Source organism: Mercenaria mercenaria, chromosome 11 (genome assembly GCF_021730395.1).
Source record: "Mercenaria mercenaria strain notata chromosome 11, MADL_Memer_1, whole genome shotgun sequence".
In the NCBI taxonomy this organism is placed as follows: Eukaryota; Metazoa; Mollusca; class Bivalvia; order Venerida; family Veneridae; genus Mercenaria; species Mercenaria mercenaria.
Window position 1 is genome coordinate 5686895 of NC_069371.1, and position 23544 is coordinate 5710438.

At 34.8% G+C, this 23544-nt stretch overlaps 1 protein-coding gene across 1 annotated transcript in view; it reads right to left on the reverse strand.

Annotated features, from left to right (window-relative positions):
• LOC123532440 (ankyrin and armadillo repeat-containing protein-like) overlaps positions 1-23544 on the reverse strand; it is a 92903-nt gene that overhangs the window by 29494 nt on the left and 39865 nt on the right. The window contains exons 10-13 of the mRNA XM_053518370.1: positions 18589-18663; positions 14064-14265; positions 12874-13082; positions 2564-2668 (exon numbers count right to left, since the gene is read on the reverse strand). Coding sequence (XP_053374345.1) covers positions 2564-2668; positions 12874-13082; positions 14064-14265; positions 18589-18663 — 591 coding nt within the window. The remainder of the gene's footprint in view (positions 1-2563; positions 2669-12873; positions 13083-14063; positions 14266-18588; positions 18664-23544) is intronic.

Genomic DNA, 23544 nt, shown 5'->3' on the forward strand with positions numbered 1-23544 from the left:
TTTTTTTAAAGCCAGAGATGTTTTCTTTAATTTCTAAGGAATTTATTTTCTTAGATGGTAAAAACTCTTATAATTTTCATTATTAAAGCCGCTGAGAATGTGTCCTTGTGATACAAACTCTCTCTGGTTCAAAAGGTCACCAGTCTCACTTCCTTTTAAAACAACCTGTATCATTCTTTAACCTGTGAATAAAAGACATTACCTCCAAAAGGTGCTCTTCATATTTGCCCTGCCTACACTTTTTTAAGAATTCATATTACCTATTGTGCTAAATTTCTGTAACATTCCTTAAATATTTCTTTACACAAAAGAACTAGGAATTGGCAATTCACATTTTATAAGTCAAGATGGTGTTTAAATTGCACTTGTCTACTTATAGCTGGATTTTCTGTGAAGGGTATGAACTGCAGATAAGGGAGGTTTCTCAGTTACATAAGAGGCTATAAATATTAAAATGTATGTTGGGAGTCATGAGCGCGAGCAGTGCAAATTTATGAGATAAACTAGTAAAAGGAAAGATTCCGTGTGTTTCTGGATTTAAATTCTGGGTTGTAAGTCACACTGACAGTAATGTAGGTCACATAGTGACTTTTAAGCTTTCAGTGGTGGAAAAAGGCCTCAGTTGCCTTTTCATGCATTACTTCAAGCACTGGCAGGCACCTGGATGGCTTCTTTGTGCAAAATAATTTTACATCTAACATCTGGAATTGAAGTGACCTTAATCACTCTGCAATGAAGAGGTTGTTATTTAATTTCATAGATTAATGGCATCCATAAATTCCGAGCAAACTGGTTTCCCAAATAAGAATTATATAAAATGTTTACATATTGTCAGAATATCTCAGAATTGGTCCTTTTATCAACATAGACATAGAGAAAAGATGATCTACTAGGGGGACTGGTCTATTTCTGGAATAGAATTCATTTTCTCTTGGTTCTCTATTTCAACACTTACCACTTAGCAAGTATCCTTTATGTGTTGTTTTTAAAGACAGAAATCTTATTAGTATTTATCTACATCTTACAACATCACTATCAAAACTGGCTAGTCTTAAAATGTAATCAGTTTAAGGTACTGCACCCATAAAGACAATTATGTTTACTCTGCATGTATTCTCCCTCCGCAACACCCCTCCCCCCACCCCTCCAATCTGTACAGAATACCGTGAGCTAATGCTAATTATTTACAGCTAAATCAATGACCCAAAAATACTGAAACAGTAAACGAGAGAATATATGACTGCAGTGTAATTGCTGACTGCCTTTATGGGTCTGTTACCTTATAACATAGTACATTTTAATAAACAACATGTGTTTGTAAAACATGTAGGCCCACTATGATTTGTCCTTTAACCAAATGACCATAAAACAATAGGGGTCACCTACTGACCACAAGCAAACATCCTATAAAGTTTGTCACCTGTAGTCCAAAGCATTCTTCAGTTAATGATAGGAAACTGTTTTCAGTCTCAAGGTCAGTGACCTTGACCTTTCACTTACTGACCAATCATCCTAATAATCGTCACCTCAGTGCAAAAAGTGGATAACTGCATTGATTTAAAGAAGGACTTGTTGACTTATTGCGCTAAGGTGACGCTATGAAGTTTGACACTTGTAGGCCTAAGCATTCTTCAATTATCGATTGGAAACTGAAAGACAGCAAGACAGACAGACAGACTGTCCAACTACAATATGCCTCCCCCACTGCACCCCTGAGTGCCAAAATAGTAAAATTGGAGTACTAATAATCTCTGAGTCAAAGGAACATCACTGCTATTTGATTAGTTGTTTCATATATATCTAAACACAGTAAAATTTACTTGATTATTTGAATCAGTTAATCATTTATAACACTTACATTAACTATTTTTTTTTATCGCAATGACACAGGGTTACATGATGCCAGAAATGATGTCATTCATCTCTAATGGTCATGTAACTGGTTAATGTGCCAACTTCTGGTTACTGAGCTCATTTCTTGTATTGGCATGAGTTGCAAAATTCTGTTCTTTGCGATTTTGTTACTATCTATGGTAAGGTATATAATAATTCAAACATCAATGTACTGTTGAAATACAAAATTAATACTGATGATGGATTCATTTTTCCTATTTCATTTTCTTACAGGCATCAACCTAAGCATGAAGTCCACTATAAATTAATCTGACCTGAAAACTTGAAATTTATCAGTGAAGCATCACAATTCTGTCTTTTTGAACAATGGTGCCTATGTGTACAATTTGGACAAGGAAAAAAAAATTAAGTAATAGATTCATTTGTAAATGTATTCATGATTACAAAAATATAAATCCCTACGAACACTACTTGCAAATTCAGAACTAAATATTTTAGTAATTTTGACCTAGAGAAAATATTTGGTTTTACATTTGATAAGTATACAGTGAAGTTGACAGAACAAGATTTTGTGTGAACACAATACTTGTAAGCTCATTGAACATTTAAGAACATTTTCTTTTCATAACAACACAAACTAGCTCCATTTCCATCCTTGCAAACTTCACATGCAATATTTTAAAAAAATGTTGACAGTGACACAACGTACCTGCATCAAGAATGGACCTCCAGTGATCTGGCTTGGATGTAGATAACACTTCCAGACATTTTACAGAACTGTCTTTCTTCTTAAGGTCATCACTGTTCAACATACCTGTACATGTAAGGTACAATATGTCAGAATACAGTTTCTAAAAATTCTTCGAAAATGCAGGAAAGCAAATTTAATGAAAAAAAAAGCCACTTTGCAAACAATATCCTGTGAACCCAGTGAACACATTGGTTGAGAGGGCAAAGATGCTTTACTACGGAGGTGAAAGTCCCAGGTTCGATTCCTGGCTACTCCCACTGCAGTGTGTTCTTGGGCAAGGCATTTTATCACAACTGCCTCAGTTGACCCAGCTGCAAAATTGCTGAGGGTAAGGTATAATCGGTTTTACTTGTTCTTAAAACAGGGTCGCTCAAATAATATAAGTCCACACAAAACTCTTTACCGGGTAGAGATAAGTAAACAAGAGGACCATGATGGTCCTGAATCGCTCACCTGTCCCCACATGACCCAGTTTTGAACTGAGTATGACGTTTTTTTCTATCATTTGACATAGTGACCTAGTATTTGAGTTCATGTGACCCAGTTTTGAACTTGACCTAGATATCGAGATAAAAATTCTGACAAAGTTTCATGAAGATCCATTGAAAAATATGGCCTCTAGAGAGGTCACAAGGTTTTTCTATTATCTGACCTAATGACCTAGTTTTTGAAGGCACTTGACCCAGTTTCGAACTTGACCTAGACATCATCAAGATGAACATTCTGACTAATTTTCATGAATATCCATTTAAAAATATGGCCTCTAGGGAGGTCAAAAGGTTTTTCTATTTTTAGACCTTTCGACCTAGTTTTTGACCGCACGTGACCCATTTTCAAAAATGGCCTAGATATCATCAAGATGAACATTCAGACCAATTTTCATGAAGATCTCATGAAAAGTATGGCCTCTAGAGAGGTCACAACGTTTTTCTATTTTTAGACCTAATGACCTAGTTTTTGACCACACGTCATCCACTTTCGAACTTGACCAAGATATCATCAAGATGAACATTCTGACTAATTTTCATGAAGATCCATTGAAAAATATGGCCTCTAGACAGGTCACAAAGTTTTTCTATTTTTAGACCTACTGACCTAATTTTGAAAGCACATGACCCAGTTTCGAACTTGACCTATACATCATCAAGATGAACATTCTGACTAATTTTCATGAATATCCATTTAAAAATATGGCCTCTAGGGAGGTCACAAGGTTTTTCTATTTTTAGACATACTGACCTAGTTTTTGACCGCACGTGACCCAATTTCGAACATGGCCTAGATATCATCAAGATGAACATTCAGACCAATTTTCATGAAGATCCATTGAAAAATATGGCCTCTAGGGAGGTCACAAGGTTTTTCTATTTTTAGACCTAATGACCTAGTTTTGGACCGCACGTGATCCAGTTTCGATCTTGACCTAGATATTATCAAGGCGAACATTCTGACTAATTTTCATGAAGATCCATTGAAAAATATGGCCTCTAGAGAGGTCACAAGGTTTTTCTATTTTTAGACCTACTGACCTAGTTTTTGAAAGCAGGTGACCCAGTTTCGAACTTGACCTAGACATCATCAAGATGAACATTCTGACTAATTTTCATGAATATCCATTTAAAAATATGGCCTCTAGGGAGGTCACAAGGTTTTTCTATTTTTAGACCTACTGACCTAGCTTTTGACCGCACGTGACCCATTTTCAAACATGGCCTAGATATCATCAAGATGAACTTTAGACCAATTTTCATGAAGATCCATTGAAAAATATGGCCTCTAGGGAGGTCACAAGGTTTTTCTATTTTTAGACCTACTGACCTAGTTTTTGACAGCAGGTGACCCACCTTCGAACATGGCCTAGATATCATCAAGATGAACATTCTGACCCATTTTCATGAAGATCCATTGAAAAATATGGCCTCTAGGGAGGTCACAAGGTTTTTCTATATTTAGACCTAATGACCTAGTTTTGAACCGCACGTGACCCAGTTTCGAACCTGTCCTAGATATCATCAAGATGAACATTCTGACCAATTTTCATGAAGATCCATTGAAAAATATGGCCTCTAGAGAGGTCACAAGGTTTTTCTATTTTTAGACCTACTGACCTTGTTTTGGACAGCATGTGACCCAGTTTCAAACTTGACCTAGATATCATCAAGATGAACATTCAGACCAATTTTCATACAGATCACATGAAAAATATGGCCTCTAGAGAGTTCACAAGGTTTTTCTATTATTTGACCTACTGACCTAGTTTTTGATGGCATGTGACCCATTTTCAAAAATGGCCTAGATATCATCAAGATGAACATTCAGACCAATTTTCATGAAGATCTCATGAAAAGTATGGCCTCTAGAGAGGTCACAACGTTTTTCTATTTTTAGACCTAATGACCTAGTTTTTGACCGCAGTTGACCCAGTTTTGATATTGACCTAGATATCATCAAGATGAACATTCTGACCAACTTTCATAAAGATCCCATGAAAAATGTGACCTCTAGAGTGGTCACAAGCAAAAGTTTACGCACGGACGCACGCATGGACGCACAGACGACGGACGCTGCGCTATCACAAAAGCTCACACTGTCACTTTGTGACATGTGAGCTAAAAAAACAAAATTGGATGTAACATGTTGTACCACAGGAAAGTGGTCTCGATTTTTCACTACAGCCAGTAATAAACACGAGGACCATAATGGTCCTGAATTGCTCACCTCTTCCCACATGACCCAGTTTTGAGTCTGATGTCGTTTTTTCTATTATTTGACATAGTGACCTAGTTTTTAAGCTCATGTGACCCAGTTTTGAACTTGACCTAGATATTATCAAGATAAAAATTCTGACCAATTTTCATGAAGATCCATTGAAAAATATGGTCTCTAGAGAGGTTACAAGGTTTTTCTATTATTTGATCTATTGACCTAGTTTTCGAAGATACGTGACCCTGTTTTGAACTTTACCTAGATATAATCAAGGTGAACACTCTCACTAATTTTCATGAAGATCTCATGAAAAATATGGCCTCTAGAGAGGTCACAAGGTTTTTCTATTTTTAGACCTACTGACCTAGTTTTTGACCGCACGTGACCCAGTTTCAAAACTGACCTAGATATCATCAAGGTTAACATTCAGATTAATTTTCATGAAGATCCATTGAAAAATATGGCCTCTAGAGAGGTCAAAAGATTTTAATAATTTTAGACCTACTGACCTAGTTTTTGACTGTAGTTGACCCAGTTTCAAACTTGACTTAGACATCATCAAGATGAACATTCAGACCAACTTTCATACAGATACCATGAAAAGTATGGCCTCTAGAGAGGTCACAAGGTTTTTTTATTATCTGACCTACTGACCTAGTTTTTTAAGGCACATAACCCAGTTTCAAACTTGACCTAGCTATCATCAAGGTGAACATTCTGCCAAATTTTTATGGAGATCCATTCACATGTATGGCCTCTAGAGAGGTCACAAGGTTTTTCTATTTTTGAACCTACTGACCTTGTTTTTGACCGCACATGACCCTGTTTTGAACCTGACCTAGATATCATCAAGATGAATATTCAGACCAATTTTCATACAGATCCCATGAAAAATATGGCCTTTAGAGAGGTCACAAGGTTTTTCTATTATTTGACCTACTGACCTAGTTTTTGACGGCACATGACCCTGTTTTGAACTTGACCTAGATATCATCAAGATGAACAATCAGACCAATTTACATACAGATCCAATGAAAAATATGGCTTTTAGAGAGGTCACACTGTTTTTCTATTATTTGACCTACTGACCTAGTTTTTGATGGCATGTGACCCACTTGCGAACTTGACCTAGATATCATCAAGGTGAACATTTTGACCAATTTTCATGAAGATCTCATGAAATATATGGCCTCTAGAGAGGTCACAAGGTTTTTCTATTATTTGACCTACTAACCTAGTTTTTGACCGCATGTGACCCAGTTTTGAACTCGACCTAGATATCATCAAGATGAACATTCAGACTAACTTTCATACAGATCCCATGAAAAATATGGCCTTTAGAGAGGTCACAAGGTTTTTCTATTATTTGACCTACTGATCTAGTTTTTGATGGCACGTGACCCAGTTTCGAACTTGACCTAGATATCATCAAGGTGAACATTTTGACCAATTTTCATGAAGATTTTGTGAAATATATGGCCTCTAGAGAGGTCACAAGGCTTTTCTATTTTAAGACCTACTGACCTAGTTTTTGATGGCACGTGACCCAGTTTCGAACTTGACCTAGATATTATCAAGATGAACATTCTGACCAACTTTCATAAAGATCCCATGAAAAATGTGGCCTCTAGAGTGGTAACAAGCAAAAGTTTACAGACGCACGCACGCACGGACTGACGGATGACGGACACCGCGCGATCACAAAAGCTTACCTTGTCACTTTGTGACAGGTGAGCTAAAAAGTTACAATATAAGCTACAGTGAAACACCGCTCGCTCGAGCATCGATGACTCGAATACCCGGGCTCGCTCGAGCAATTCATGTGGTCCCGGCCGATTTCCTTCTATTTTCTATGTGAAATTACCATGGCTGGGTCGAGCATCGATAACTCGACGGCTCGAGCATGACACCTGGTCCCTGTGTATTAATTTACTATTTACTTCTTCTGGCAAACTCGAGCAGAGGTGTCAAAAATTGTCACACCTTCGGTGGTCAGAATGTATCGGTTAATTAAAAATTTTCACACGTCGTGAGAATTGTGTGTTCTATTCCACGACTATCCTAAATGTTTGTTTGTCAGTATATTTGATCTGATTAATGAGATTAATTATTGATAAAGGTTGAAGAAAAGTTCTATTGATCAAATATTGATCAATTATTGATCTTCTCGATCCCGCAGAAAAGAAGTTTAGTTCTGCTCAACCCTGGGCTAGAGGGCGTGGACGGTAGCATGCATTTCCACTACCGTCCATGAACAGGCTCAATCAAACCGAGCCTGCAACATTTTCGATTTTGTCGTGTTGAGCGACCTGTGAAGTTTCCACTTTTCTCTATTTTAAGTAATCAATAATTGATCGTTATGAAATCTTAGTATTTTAATCAGCAATTGTTAGCATGCAAATGAAGGAAATTATTTAGACTTTTCATAAAATTGAGACAATAATTTTGATATGCACTTGTTGATAAATGAAAACAAGTGAATGAAGTATTGCCATGCAATACAAAGTCCCCTACTGGAAGGCACCTAATTTTCTCTACTGCAGTATAACATAATGAACTGATATCTGTCAATGATGTATAAACAATATTGTACTATATATACAATATGTTATAACAAAACACTTGGATTAAAATTTATATATATAAAAACCTACAGTTGTTTTCATATTGAATTTTTTTGGCTGATTATAAAAATGTTATCATGTAAGTTATTTATAGAAACAACAAAGGGAAATTAATCTTAAAAAAAAAAAAAAAAAAAAAAAAAAAAAATCTATATAATACAAGTCCACAAGAAACTCTTTACCAGGTAGAGATAGGTCAAAATACACCTAAAAATTGGATGTAACATGCATGCTGTACCACAGAAAAGTGGTCTCGATTTTTCTCTACCGCCAGTAATAAAAAAGTTACAATAAAATCTATTTATAGTAACAACAAAGGGACGTAATTCTAAAAACAAGGGTGCCTCATGGTGGTGAACATTTGGTCCAAGTTACATCAAAATCCCTCCATGCATGAAGAAGAAATGTCCCGTACAAAGTCATTCTTGAATTTGACCTTTGACCTCTAAATATGACCTTGACCTTAGACCTAGGGACCTGGTTCTTGCGCATGACATGTTGTCTCATCCAGGGGGAATATTTGTGCCAACTGATATCTAAATCCTGCTTTGCATGACAAAGTTATAGACCGGACAGGAAAAAAATCCTCTTGACCTTTGATCTCAAAGTGTGACCTTGACATTTAAGCTAGGGTATTGGGTGTTGCGCATGACACATCGTCTCATCATGGGAAACATTTATGCCAAGTAATATTGTAATCCCTTGATGGATGACAGAGTTCTGGATCGGACAGGGCAAAAACCTTATTGACCTTTGACCTCCAATTGTGACCTTGACCTTTGAGCTAAGGGTCTGGGTTTTGCGCATGACATGTTGTCTCATCATGGGGAACATTTGTGCCAAGTAATATTAAAATCCCTTCATGGATGGCAGCGTTATGGACGGGACAGGAAAAAAACTCTGTTGACCTTTGACCCCCAATTGTGACCTTGACCTTTGAGTTAGGGGTCTGGGATTTGCCCATGACACGTCGTCTCATCATGGGGAACACTTGTGCTAAGTGATATTAAAATTCCTTAATGAATGTCAGAGTTATGGACCGGACACGAAACAGACCCTGTTCATGCTATGTTAACATTTGACTGCTAAGTGTGACCTTGACCTTTGAGCTAGGGGTCTGAAAGTTGTGCATGACACATCGTCTTATTATGAGGTACATTTGTGCCAAGTAATATTAAAATCCCTTCATAGATGGGAAAGTTATGGACCGGACAGGAAAAAAGCCTTGTTGACCTTTGACCTCCAATTGTGACCTTGACCTTTAAGCTAGGGGTCCAGGTTTTGCGCATGACACGTCGTCTCCTCATGGGGAACATTTGTGCCAAGTAATATTAAAATCTCTTCATGGATGGGAGAGTTATGGACCGGACAGGAAAAAAGCCCTGTTGACCTTTGACCTCCAATTGTGACCTTGACCTTTGAGCTAGGGGTCCGGGATTTGCGCATGACACATCATCTCATCATGGGAAACATTCGTGCCAAGTAATACTAAAATCCCTTCAAGGATGGGAGAGTTGTGGACCGGACAGGAAAAAAGCCCTGTTGACCTTTGACCTCCAATTGTGACCTTGACCTTTGAGCTAGGGGTCCGGGTTTTGCGCATGACACGTCGTCTCATCATGGGGAACATTTGTGCCAAGTAATATTAAAATCCCTTCATGGATGGCAGAGTTATGGACCGGACACGAAATTGCGGACGGACAGACGGACGGACGGAATGACGGAAAAGTGCATTCCTATAGTCCCCGAAACTGGTTTTCAACCAGTAGGGGACTAATAAAAAGTCCTAGTTGCTTCTTCATATGTGCCATTTACAAATTACGTATTGAAACGTCTATCATAGATAACGTTTTTAATACGTATTCTTTTAAATGTCACAAGTATGTTATTATTACGCATCACCGTTTTCTCTGCAAATGATCCCGATGACAATTGGTAAAACAAAATTCTATTTTCTACTTATGTTGGTCAATGTTCGGGTCGCTCGAAACCATGGATAACTCGAGCATTTTGCTCATCCCCTTGCGACCTCGAGCGAGCGGTGTTTTACTGTATTTATAGTAAAAACAAAGGGAAGTAATTCTAAAAAGAAGGGTGCCTCATTGTGGTGAATATGTGTGCCAAGTTATATCAATATCCCTCTATCCATGAAGAAGAAATGCTCCAGACAAAGTCATTCCTGAATTTGAACTTTAACCTCTAAATGTGACCATAGACCTAGGGACCTGGTTCTTGCGCAAGACAATACCTTTCATGGGGTGAACATTTGTGCCAAGTTACATCAAAATCCCTCCACACATGAAAAAGAAATGCTCCAGACAAAGTCATGCTTGTATCTGACCTCTGGTCTCTAAGTGTGACCTTGACCTTAAGATCTAGGCCTCTGGTTCTTACGCACGGGACTCCGTCCGTCTCATCGTGGTGAACATTTGTGCCAAGTAATATTAAAATCCCTTTATGGATTGTTGAGTTCCAGATTGGACAGGAAAAAAGCCCTATTGGCCTTTGACTTCCAAGTGAGACCTTGACCTTTCAGCTAAGGGCCCAGGTTCTGCGCAGGACATGTTATCTCATCCAGGGGAATATTTGTGTCAACAGATATTGAAATCTTGTTTTGCATGACTTAGTTATAGACCGGACAAGAAAAAATTCCTATTGACCATTGATCTCCAAGTGTGACCTTGACCTTTAAGCTAGGGTTTTGTGCAGAACAAGTCATCTCATCATGGGGAACATGCCAAGTAATATTGTAATCCCTTGATGGATGACAGAGTTATTGACCGGACAGGAAAAAAACCCTGTTCACATTTGACCTCAAATTGTGACCTTTATCTCTGAGCTAGGGGTCCAGGATTTGTGCACGACATGTTGTCTCATCATGGAGAATATTTGTGCCAGGTAATACTAAATTCCCTTAACGAATGACACAGCAATAGAACGGACATGAAACAGACCATGTTCATGCAAAGTAAACATTTGACTGCCCAGTTTGACCTTGACCTTTGAGCTAGGGGTCTGAAAGTTGTGCATGACACATTGTCTTATTATGAGGTATATTTGTGCCAAGTAATATTACAAGAGCTGTCAGTGGACAGCGCGCTCGACTATTCTCAGTGCTTGATAGTATAATATAAGCAATGAGTAAAACTTCAACATTACAATAAGCATATTCTAAGTCGAAAAGGGGCCATAATTCAGCCATAATGCTTGATAGAGTTGCCTCCTCCTTTTTACAGACTTGGGTCATGATGGTAAACAAGTATGCAAAATGATAAAGCAATATCTCAATGGACTTCGAAAATATTTGGGGTGGTACGCAAACTTTAACATTTATTCTAAGTCAAAAAGGGGCCATAATTCAGTCAAAATGCTTGATAGAGTTGCCTCCTCCTTTTTACAGACTGGATACATGATGGTAAATAAGTATGCAAAATATGAAAGCAATATCTTAATAGACTTTGAAAATATTTGAGGTGGTACGCAAACTTTAACATTTATTCTAAGTCGAAAAGGGGCCATAATTCAGTCAAAATGCTTGATAGAGTTGCCTCCTCCTTTTTACAGACTGGGGTCATGATGGTAATTAAGTATGCAAAATATGAAAGCAATATCTCAATGGACTTTGAAAATATTTGGGGTGGTACGCAAACTTTAACATTTGTGTGACGCTCACGCCGACACCGGGGCGAGTAGGATAGCTCCCCTATTCTTCGAATAGTCGAGCTAAAAATCCCTTCATGGATGGCAGAGTTATGGACCAGACAGGAAATAAGCCCTCTTGACATTTGACCTCCAATTATGACATTGACCTTTGAGCTAGGGGGTCCGGGTTTTGCGCATGACACGTCGTCTCATCATGGGTGGGGAAAATTTGTGCCAAGTTATATTAAAATCCCTTCATGGATGACAGAGTTATGGACTGTACAGGAAATTGCCGATGGACGTTCCTACATATGGATACTTATGTGGCTACTCTTTTGTTCTTTTAGCCACGTAAGAGAAAAATAGCCACATAAAAGCCTTACGGAATGAATGACATCAAAGAAAAAGTACAGTTACCTATTGTTCCTATAGCCACCTAAGTATGCAAATGTGAGCTCGGAAAGATGAAATGACAGACCGAAAAGTGCATTCCTATAGTCCCCGAAACTTAAAAAATTCTTTAGTTAAAAAGGGACATAACTCTGTCAAAATTCAAATCAGAGTTATGGGAATTGTGTCTCCTGGTGTAGACTTTGACAGTAAATAACTATTTTGAGTTTCAAGTCAAAAGCTTTAATAGTAACAGAGATATCTGACTTTATCAAAAATTTTAACAAAAAATTCTAAGTTAAAAAGGGGCATAACTCTGTCAAAATTCAAATCAGAGTTATGGGAATTGTGTCTTCTGGTGTAGACTTTGATAGTAAATAACTGCTTTGAGTTTCAAGTCAAAAGCTTCAATAGTAACAGAGATATTTAACTTTATCAAATATTCTAAGTTAAAAAGGGGCATAATTCTGTCAAAATTCAAATCAGAGTTATGGGGATTGTTTCTCCTGGTATAGACTTTGATAGTAAATAATATTTTAAGTTTCAAGTCAATAGCTTTGATAGTAACAGAGATATTTGACTTTATCAAAAACTTTAACCAACGGCAACGCCTACACCAGGGCGAGTGCAATAGCTGTACTTTTTCTTCCAAAAGTCGAGCTAAAAAGAGCTGTCACAGAAGACAGCATACATGATTATTTAAATGTTGGATAGCCAAAGAAGGATATATCTGAGGAAGCTAGATTTGTCACTGGAGGATTTAAGGTCTCGGATGTGGATAAAGATGTTCGGCAATAACTTTTTTTTTTTAATTCAAATCCATCTAATAATAACAGATTCTGACTGCCTTTAAAAAGTTCAGTTTTCAAGCAAAACTGTTTACAAGTCTCTTGACTATTAACTTACCCACAAGAATTTCCCAAACATGCACATCAGGGTTGTTCCACTCAATCAAATACTCTAGGATATTTGTGTGAAACCGTAAGGCAGCCAGACTTACGATGCCGTTGCCTTCGCCATCAAGTCTACGATAATCAGCACCCAGCTGGATCAAACCCTTCAGTACTGACAATCCCCCTGAACTAGCTGCCAGCAAGATAGGAGTGGATCGCAAACTGAAAAAAAAATGTGAGAACAACAGTAAACAACTTTCATAACATAGCTTTGTACATTGTATCCACAATATAACACACAATTTTTTAACAGCAAATTTTTAAGGAATATTCTTGGCATATGCTGAACTTTGAATAGCTATTTATTAATCAGCTAAGTCATAATATTGTGGCTTAAAGTCAAAACAAAGCATGCTCCTTAATAATAAGTCTTAATAATAAAATCTTTTTTCCTGAAAGCTTTTAGACTTGTATGAAACATTAAGTTTTTAAAGGCAGACATTCAGAGTAAAGCAGGACCTGGTGTGTTATTGAAAATCAGAGAAAAATCATAATTTTCCAACCTCTATAACAATGACATTCCTTTTTATCCTTTAATAGGTTTCTGTATTACGCCAAGAGCTAGTCTCAAGCTTGTTTTCCAATATCTGACTTTATCAAAACTTTAATAAAAATTTTCTAAATTAAAAAGGGGCATAACTCTGTCAAAATTCATACCAGACTTATGAGGATTGTTTCTGCTGGTGTACTAAGACTGATAGAAATAACTATTTCAAGTTTCAAGTCAAAAGCTTTGATAATAACAGAGATATTTGACTTTATCAAAAACTTTAACCAAAATATTCTTAGTGAAAAAGGGGCATTACTCTGTCAAAATTCAAATCAGAGTTATGGGGATTGTTCCTCCTGGTGTAGAGCTTAGCAGTAAATGATTATTTTAAGTTTCAAGTCAATAGTTTTGATAGTAACAGAGATATTTGACTTTATCAAAACTTCAACCAACATTGGCTAGGCTAGTGCAATAGCTCCACTTTTTCTTCGAAAAGTTGAGCTAAAAAATAATAATAGATATCTAATAAAATTGCTTTTTTTCTTATCTAGTTCACTGATCCTCAACTTTTACTTTTAAATCATAAGCAAATAAACAGGTCAAAGCTTTTGTTGAAACCTTATGATATTCCAGAAAATTTGGTTTTATCTTACTCATTTCTAGTAACAAGCTCCATCAGGCCTTTATTTTTTCTGATCATCAGTCGTACAACTGGGTTGTGGTCAAAGAAAGCTGCATGGTGGATTGGTGCCCAACCATCTTGATCAGTAGCTAGTATATTAGCATAGTTAGCCAGTAAACAGGCTACAGTATCCAGGGCCCCACATCTCGCAGCCACATGTATTGCTGTAGGACCTGTAAAAGCATAAATGAAATAAAGACCTGTACATGCCTAAATAAAACAGAACATGTTGAAGCATAATAAAATAAAATTTGGAAGAGTATAAAATGCTATTTAATGTACATAATATCTATAATCAAAAAGATTAATTAATGATAAACTAGAAAGCATATAAAAAAGGTAGGCTTCATGAATGCTTTTTACCAATAATATAATAAATGTCTTGCTTTTAATAATTCAATGACACATACAGCATAAGCTTTGCACTATGTCATGTTGATTCTTAATTAAAACGTATAAGACAAGAAAAATACTTAATGAGGCAAAATTTATGATTTCTCATTCAAAATTTGAAGAACAAAGAAGTTTTTATTAAAGAACAGTTAAATTTAATATCAATTAATAATACAATGAATAATAAATTATATAAATAATATAAATTCAAAATCCTTGAGTATTAAAACATGTACCTGACTCCTATAATAAAATCAATTGACATGCTTTTGTAAATATGCAAAAAGATTTTCAAGCGACTGCAGAATTGAGAATTAATATATTGCCTCTTAACTGAAGTACTGAGAAAATTATTTGAACAAAATATGACATAGCTTGTGTAAATAAATGTACAGCAGTGTGGGAGCAATATTAAAAGCTCTATATGAATATACATTGATAAGTACGCAAGTATTATGCACATGTGCACAACTTCATATGTAAGCACAAGGTTATGTTAGTATTAATGGAAGCTACTGTTGAATATATATAATGTTATAATGTAAAAATAAAGGCAACATTTTTTATCCAAATTTATTAAAAAAACAAACATAAACAAACCAGAAAAAGGTAAAAAAAAAATGATAAAAAGGTATTAAAAACATCACAGAGGCTCCAATTTCAAAGTCAGCAATAAAGCTGTTTGATGATGCCACGTTACCTTTATTGATGTGCCCTGGTCCAACAAAATTCAATGGATATTTAATAATTTTGTAATAAATCAATGTGAAGATAAAATTTCATGTTTATGTTTAGTCATGATAGTAGACGATGAGCGAAAGAATAATGCTATATGTCAGTCCTAACTAAAATTTCAGACCAAAAACCACCTTATTGATAATACCAGCAAACTTTTTTTTCTATTTTTAATAATTGGACCAGCTGACCTTGTCCTAGACCTATGGCATCTAAATGGCCTTTTTACTTAAAAGAAATGAAAACTTAGACCTGGCTGAGGATGAAAACCACTACTCACCATTTTAATAACCAGATTTTCAATTTTGAAAAAGTGGATTAAAAATATATCCTGATATGGTACATACCACACTCAAAAAACACCAGAGAATAGTCTCTGCATCCCTGGTCAAAGAATCCCTTGTATCTGATGCTTCTATTTTCACCAGACAAAAAAATACCAGTACATGTTTAGTCTGTTTTAAGAATAACAGAATCCTCCAATTGAAGATTAAAACTTTACCCTCTTGTAAGATATTAAAGTTGAGATATCAATTAAGAATATGCAGATATTACATTTAAAATGAAAAAAAAATCCTATTTTATATAATCAATCACATCCATACCATAATAATTCCCAGTATAATGAACATACCTTTAAGTTCATTAATTTCAGATTTAAGGAAGGATAATGGGTATTGAATTATCAGGTTGTATATCCTATGAAAGTAAAATATGTATACACCTTCAACAAAATACAAACAATGAGGTTCTGAACATGTATCTGTTTAAAGTTATAAAATTAATATGATGTTTTATCTTTGTTAAATTTAATTTTTCTATATGTTTTGTTGTTTTCGTTTTGTTGTTATACAGGGCAAGGATATTAAGTCTATAATAATTGGAACACTGCAAGAAGTCAAATGCAATTTTTTCCCAGGACAATACAATAATTTTGCTGACTGTTTGAAAACTGCAAAAGTAGATAGTACTAATAGTATGGCACAAGCATGCATAAAGTTGTTACTGGATGCATGATGAAGCCAATACAGAATGCAAATACTAAAAGTCTGGTATATACCACTGCCATTTAAAGGTGGTCACTGACATTTGAGCAACATTTTATGACATTAAATTTGTCACTTTTCATACATTCTGTTAGAAATTTATTTAAGGAACAAATTTAAAAGACCCATTACATAGAGTGAGATCCTTATTCTAAATGTATGGTTTATTGCCTTTTATGAATTTTTGTAACTACCTCCCTTTAATATAAAAATATTTAAAAAGTGGACTATTTCTTTTCACTTCAATACAACTTCTAGTTTTACATTTGAGAAATATTGGGGAATTTCAACAGTCTGAAACAAAAGACAGGTTTTAAAACAGTGTGTAGCTTTGGAATTCATCTATTTTTTCATCTGAGATAGGCAAAAGGAGGTGAAAATAATTTAATGAACTTGCATTTCTAATTAATTTTGGCAAACTATGTACTTGTCAATGCAAATTTGACAACTTTAATACTGTAGTGCTTATATTCATATCATTCCTTAGGAAAAACAAGTTTATCTAATTTAAACATATGCTAATTAAAATAAATGCTATCTTGGTTGGGCAAACAGAATAGGAAAATCAAATTTTAAAAATACTTCCAGTAAAAGTCGAATGTGTATTAAGAACTTGGTGAACATACAGAAGTGTAAATGATCAGCTGATTAAGTCTTAACCCACAAGTAACTGACAGTTCCCAACAATGGCAATAAAATGTCCTCTGTAGAAATACTCAGCACAGTGGGAATGTGTGCCACTTCTTGCAATCAAACTCAAAACCTCTAGAATAGTTGTCTAATGCTAATTGAACTCTACTGAGCTAACTAGGGCACTTTTGATCATTACAATTTTTTTCTGGGCCTCAATGCCAACCAATACAAATAAGGCTATCAAAAGTCATTCACCTAGGGTAAATCTTACAAAACAAATACTCCAAAACAATATATTACTATCAACTTTCAATAAAATATTAAAATGAGCTCTTATAAAAGTATTCTCAAATATCTAAGACACTTTTTCTCAACAGAACTTTGACATATTTACAGCCCTAATAACAAATACATATATTTACTAAATCTCGACCTATTTGGAAAGTGGTAAAGTTATGCTACTGTTGATAATGAAATGCTCTTCTCTTTACTTTTACGATAAAAGAAAACATTAATTAAATATTTAGGGGTTTCATCAAATGTTTAAAGGTGGCGGAAATTATTTAACAAAGATCTGTTAAATCTTTTAAGTACACTTTTGGAGATTTTACTATTTATTAATAAATGTTAAACAAATACAATAATTTGAAGTCATACACTTCATTAAAATAAAACCACCAGAACCAATTATGTTTCTTAGTTTCTGGCAGTAAAGCATGTTTAACTTTAATATTTTTTCATGCAATATATTGTGTGTGCAATTTTTTTTCAAACGTTATTTTTAGAGCTAAATTTAAATTATTTAAACTACGATACAGTTTTAACCTTCGTGTATTACATCTCTGAAAGTTTAATATTTAAAATTGCTTTTTCTAAAACACATCTGCAGCGTATTTTCAGAAAATAACTGTTTGCTTTTTTCAGAACTTTTCTTGAATTTTTCATATTTTCTACTTTTTGTTACTGGCTTCTTTGACAGCTAGAAGCTGCAGAGAGTCTAAGTCAAAATGCATAATGTCATTAATAAGAGTTGAGCGCAATACTGCAGTAACTCCTATTAAATAAAGAAGGAGTTTAAAATAATGACAGTATTGCACTCAACCCTATTTTTGTAGGACTTTAAATCTTTTTTTTAGTAACTTTGTTAAAAACATGAACATTTTAGTATAACATTCAATTATATATACCTTGTATAAATAGCTTTATCTAACTTAATCTAACAGACAATACTCAAAAGAAAGTAAAATCAAGATGGTCGCAATTTATCATTTTGGAAGAAGAGCTACTCTTCACTAGTAAAGATAAAATACTTGTATTGCACAGTAGGTGTGTTGTTTTTGAACAACTGTGATAAATTATATAGACCTTAAATTTTTGTTTATACATTTTTTATCAAATGAATTAAATGCATACGTATTCTATTGTTACATTATAGACTTGTATCTAAAGTTTTAAGAACAAAAACATTTTTTTAAAAACTAAATGTTAACCATGCACAAAAAAATCCATGCATTTCAATTATAAGACAAACAAAACTGCATTAATATTCACTTCAAAATTACAGAAAAAAGATTTTTATAATTAATACACATTTCTTTTTTACAAACCATTCAATTCAAATTAATTTTAAAAAGATTAATTTAAAACAGAGGTCAGAGTTCAAGGTCACTTTTACACAACCACTTGTACCTTGTGACCCTGGCTGTGGTGTCAACATTATCACTTCTCTATCTTTACTCTGAGTAGCGCTTCCAGCTCGCGATGCTAAAACAATTAATCCATACAGGTCTAACGTCACAGATTTTCAACTATATTCTCCTATAGTCTCTTTCAGAAGTTCACATATCATTTTACTTATTGTTAAATGCATGAAAAAATGAAAAACAATCCTTTCTTGCATAACAAAATATGCTGACTTTAATATTCCTCTTGAATCAGAAACAGTCACTTAAAGAAAACTCCTAAACTCACTCTGACAGCAAAAGGACAAAAATGTGAACACATTCAGGTAGTCACAGATTCTGTAATGACACTCGGCAATTCCCGTACATTTCCGTGTGATTACTTACACTCGTTAGGCGATTTTGCATTCATGGTTGTAAGTATACCTTAACATGAACATGACTTTCAATAAAATAACAGAGAAACAGAAAATGAGCAGCGTCATGAGAAAACCAACATAGTGCGTTTGCGACCAGCACGGATCCAGACCAGCCTGCACATCCGCACAGTCTGGTCAGGATCTATGCTGTTCGCTTTCAAAGCCTATTTGAATTAGAGAAACTGTTAGCGAACAGCATGGATTCATGCTGGTCGCAAACGCACTATGTTGGTTTTCTCATGGTGCAGCACAAATATGTAAATTGCCAATTGTCATAAGTGATCCGCTACCTTAAGAAGAATGGTGGATTTCTGGTTAATAAGTTAGGAACAAAGAGAAGACTTTGCGAAACAAAAGTTACCTTCAGATATTGTTACAAGTCTTTCTCATATATCACTGCATCAAACAGATTAGGGAATGCTCTTTAATATTTTACAAAGGTATTTCTTCAGTCTCAAGATGATAATATGGTTTTCATTGATTCTGAACAGCTTTTATAGCAAAACTATTTTCTGATAGGACTTTTCTATCCATTTATATAATTATAATACTGCTCAAGTGAAGTAGTATCACTAATTTGATGTAAATGGGGAACTGATTTTCATGGATTTCATGGTATTTTTGTCAGTCTGCAAAATTAAATCCCAATCCTATTATTTTATCATTTTTATTTTGACATACATCAATTTTAACCAAGACAAAACAGCTGTTTTGCCCATAACTTTAAAACATTTCGCAGTACTTTTTTCTAAAATTATGATACAATATGATAAAACATGTTTTTAAGGAGTGACAGTGATCAAACATACTGAGTGATCTTGTAAAGTATATGTGTCTAAAATACAATATCATTATAATTCTATAACTATATTTATGATATATATTTTCTTGCCTACCCAGCAGGAAAAGACAAGACTATCCAGGTAGCAGATCAACTTATCTTTCCCCTTGGAAAAGAAAAGATACAAATGCGCATTTTGACATAACAATCCGACCAAAAAGATAAAATAATTTGACATCATGTGCATGAGCTATCTTTAATTTACAGTACCTTTAAAAATGTTATAATAGTAATAACAGTAGGCAAGAAAAATGATCTAACATGCCTGCCTAAGTAAGACCTGTGTTTTCCAAACCCTAAAAACAGCCTGGATGAAAAACCTTGCTAGTGATTGGTTTTTCAATTCCCTGGCTGTCCCTTGGATTTGGGAATACCCTGTCTTTAACTCAGGCATGCAGTCATGAAAGAACCTTATAAACCCCTGTAAAATCAATGGTTTGGTTAGTCAGATCTGATGTAGTTTTCTGTAGAAGCATAGTAAGCCATCTTCCATGGTATACAAAGATAAAAAGGTGTAAAAAAGCTGAAAGATGTGACCCTTATATATCGAAGAATTGCAGGAATCAGTCAGATTGCCCTTCCAAAATATCATGTTTTCTCGGCCTTGTCACTGAGTTGCTATACAGTAAAACACCACTCACAAGAGATTGCAAAGAGATTAGCAAACTGCTCAAGTTATCCATGGTTTCAAGTAAAACATATATAGAAAAAAGCTGTTTTACAAACATATGCCAACCATGGTAGCCCGACAGGGGGCAACTGGGTATGTAATTTTGTATACTGTGACCTTGACCCTTTAACCAAATGACCTTAAAAACTACAGAGGTCATCTACAGACCACAGGCAAACATTGTATGAAGACAGACAGCAATAGGTCCAATCTGTCTCTAGTAACTGATCAGAAAGTAACCACTTACGCTCGAGAGAGTGGTGTCTCATTGTACTTGGTGTAATACAGAAGTATACCGGCAAACTAACTGTATAGATATTTACTGCAAAGATAAATTTGTACAGCACAATAACTGTACTGGTATTTTAAAAGAGCAATCTAATATTTGACTGAAATTATAAGCAGCCATTTTAAACACTTTTGCTAATTTAATCCCCTGTTGGTTTTACTTTCAAACAAGAGCACCGCCTTGCGGGTGCTGACGCTCATCTGATTTTTTTTGTGTAATAGAAATATTGTCCTACCCATGATTTTCTAAGTCTAAAAAGGGCCAACATTCTTGCAAAAAGCAGGATAGAGTTAAGTTTCTTGATGTTCAGTGTCCACTTATGATGGTGAAAAACTGTTGCAAGTTTTAAAGCAATATCTTTGATAGTTTATGAGAAAAGTTGACTTAAACATAATACTCAACCAAGAAAATGATTTTCTAAATCCAAAAGGGGCAATAATTATTGCAAAAAGCAGGATGGAGTTATGTTGCTTGCTGTACAGGGTCAGCTTATGATGGTCAACAACTGTTGCAAGTTTCAAAGCAATAGCTTTGATAGTTTAAGAGAAAAAATTGACCTAAACATAAAACTTAACCAAGAAATCTGATATTTTCTAAGTCCAAAAGGGGCCATAAATCTTGCAAAAAGCAGGATGGAGTTATGTTTCTTGCTGTACAGGGTCAACTTATGATGGTGAACAAGTGTTGCAAGTTTTAAAGCAATAGCTTTGATAGTTTAGGATAAAAGCTGACCTAAACATAAAACTTAACCAAGAAAACTGATTTTCTAAGTCCAAAAGGGGCAATAAATCTTGCAAAAAGCAAGATGGAGTTATGTTTCTTGATGTACAGGGTCTGCTTATGATGGTGAACAAGTATTCCAAGTTTCAAAGCAATAGCTTTGATAGTTTAGGAGAAAAGCTGACCTAAACATAAAACTTAACCAGGCAACGCCGACGCCGACGCCGACGCCGACGCCGACAACCGCTCAAGTGATGACAATAACTCATCATTTTTTTTTCAAAAAATCAGATGAGCTAAAAACAAAACAAATTCTTTTTATTAATATGATCAAGTACAATGTAAGTATAATTTTCTTTCAAAAAAGCTTTTAACTGTATCAAACAGGCAGGATTCTCATCTTTTTATATCTTACTTGCATTTACATCGATCATATTCTGTTATTAATGTTGTTATAATATCATGGTAATGAATATGCTTTGACTGTTTTTTGACAAGCTTTCAACACCATAAAAAAGTGTTCAAAATGGCTACCATTAAATGTTTGTATTCTACAGACTCAGTTCTGGGAATTCTATGTTACTATATATAGATGAGATTTACATATTTCAAGCAGGTAGTATGACATCCCTCCTGGAGCATTTGAACCTTTGTTCTCACCACCTTCTGTGCAAATTACACGGAAAAATACAAGAAATCAAACATGCAAACGGAAGCTATAATGACCTAAAATGGTCAGCAGCATGAGAAAGGACTATGGAAACCATAAAACATGCAAAAAAATAAATTCTCTGTTTCTAAATGTATCAGCATTTCATGCAATTAAGCAAACTAATTATCCAGTAGTGTATGTGTTAACAATATACGCAGGTTTGAAAATATATGTAGCAATAAAAATCTAATTTGTACAGTGATATTTTGTATTCAAAAGAATACGGTAACCATTAAATATAAATTATAACAGAATAAAATGTTTGCTTTATTCATTGTTACTTTTATGACAAAATAAGTACAGCTTATTGTCTTATACATAGGTACATGCACTAATAATTTTCTAATCAAAGGTTATATTTTCACATCTTCCCTGATGGACCTCACTGCACACATGTATGTTTTATGCTGGATCAAACACAGGATGTGTATTGGAAACTAAATGTGTTTTTTTAACCACACAATGGGGTCACTATAAGCACAACAACATCAAATCGAGTTTGGGAAACCTTTGTACAATATATGGGTGGAGTTAAAAATGGAGAAAACTTTGGCGTTGGGGAAAAATTGTGTGTCCAAATACAACAAATGGCGGACTGGGTGATACAGTCTTTACTTAAATTACCAGTTGCAATATCTTTGTGTGGTTTCCTGGATCTACGTTCACCTTCTGAACAGATAAAAACAATTCAATATCTACGTGTGTGCACTCAAACATGATAAAAGGAAAAGGTATTGCAACTTACATTCAAACCATACAAATGTAAAATTAAAACTTTTATTCCAGAATATCAAATGTACATACATACTGTATAATTATATAAAGATTGAAATTAATGCAATTTTGTAACTCTGAAGAAGAAATGGACATGTAGAACAATTCAGATGATAATAAAGGCCCTCTATCTGAGTAATAAAGTGCAACAACCATTTCCTTAGTGCAACATGCTCACTGCTATCAAATAAAAAATGTGGTACAAACCATTGGTTGTCACTTGCCCTTTAATGTTATAAAACTTATACTTTCAATAATGCTATTATAAATGAATGTAATAGTCTGATATTCAGAAAATATGAAATCCCTCGACTCATTAAAGATAAAGCTTAGACACAGATGTTTTGGATGGCCCTACTAACTCACTAAGGAACAGAGCAATTATCTACCTTTGGGGAAATAAAAATCATAATCTATCTTGAAATTTACAGATTTATTGCGGAGATCATTTACATGTAAAAGACACCAAAGTCTACAACAAGAACACCACAAAGTTCTACAATTAGCTTGCAGTAATTAATATAGCATAGTCCTATTT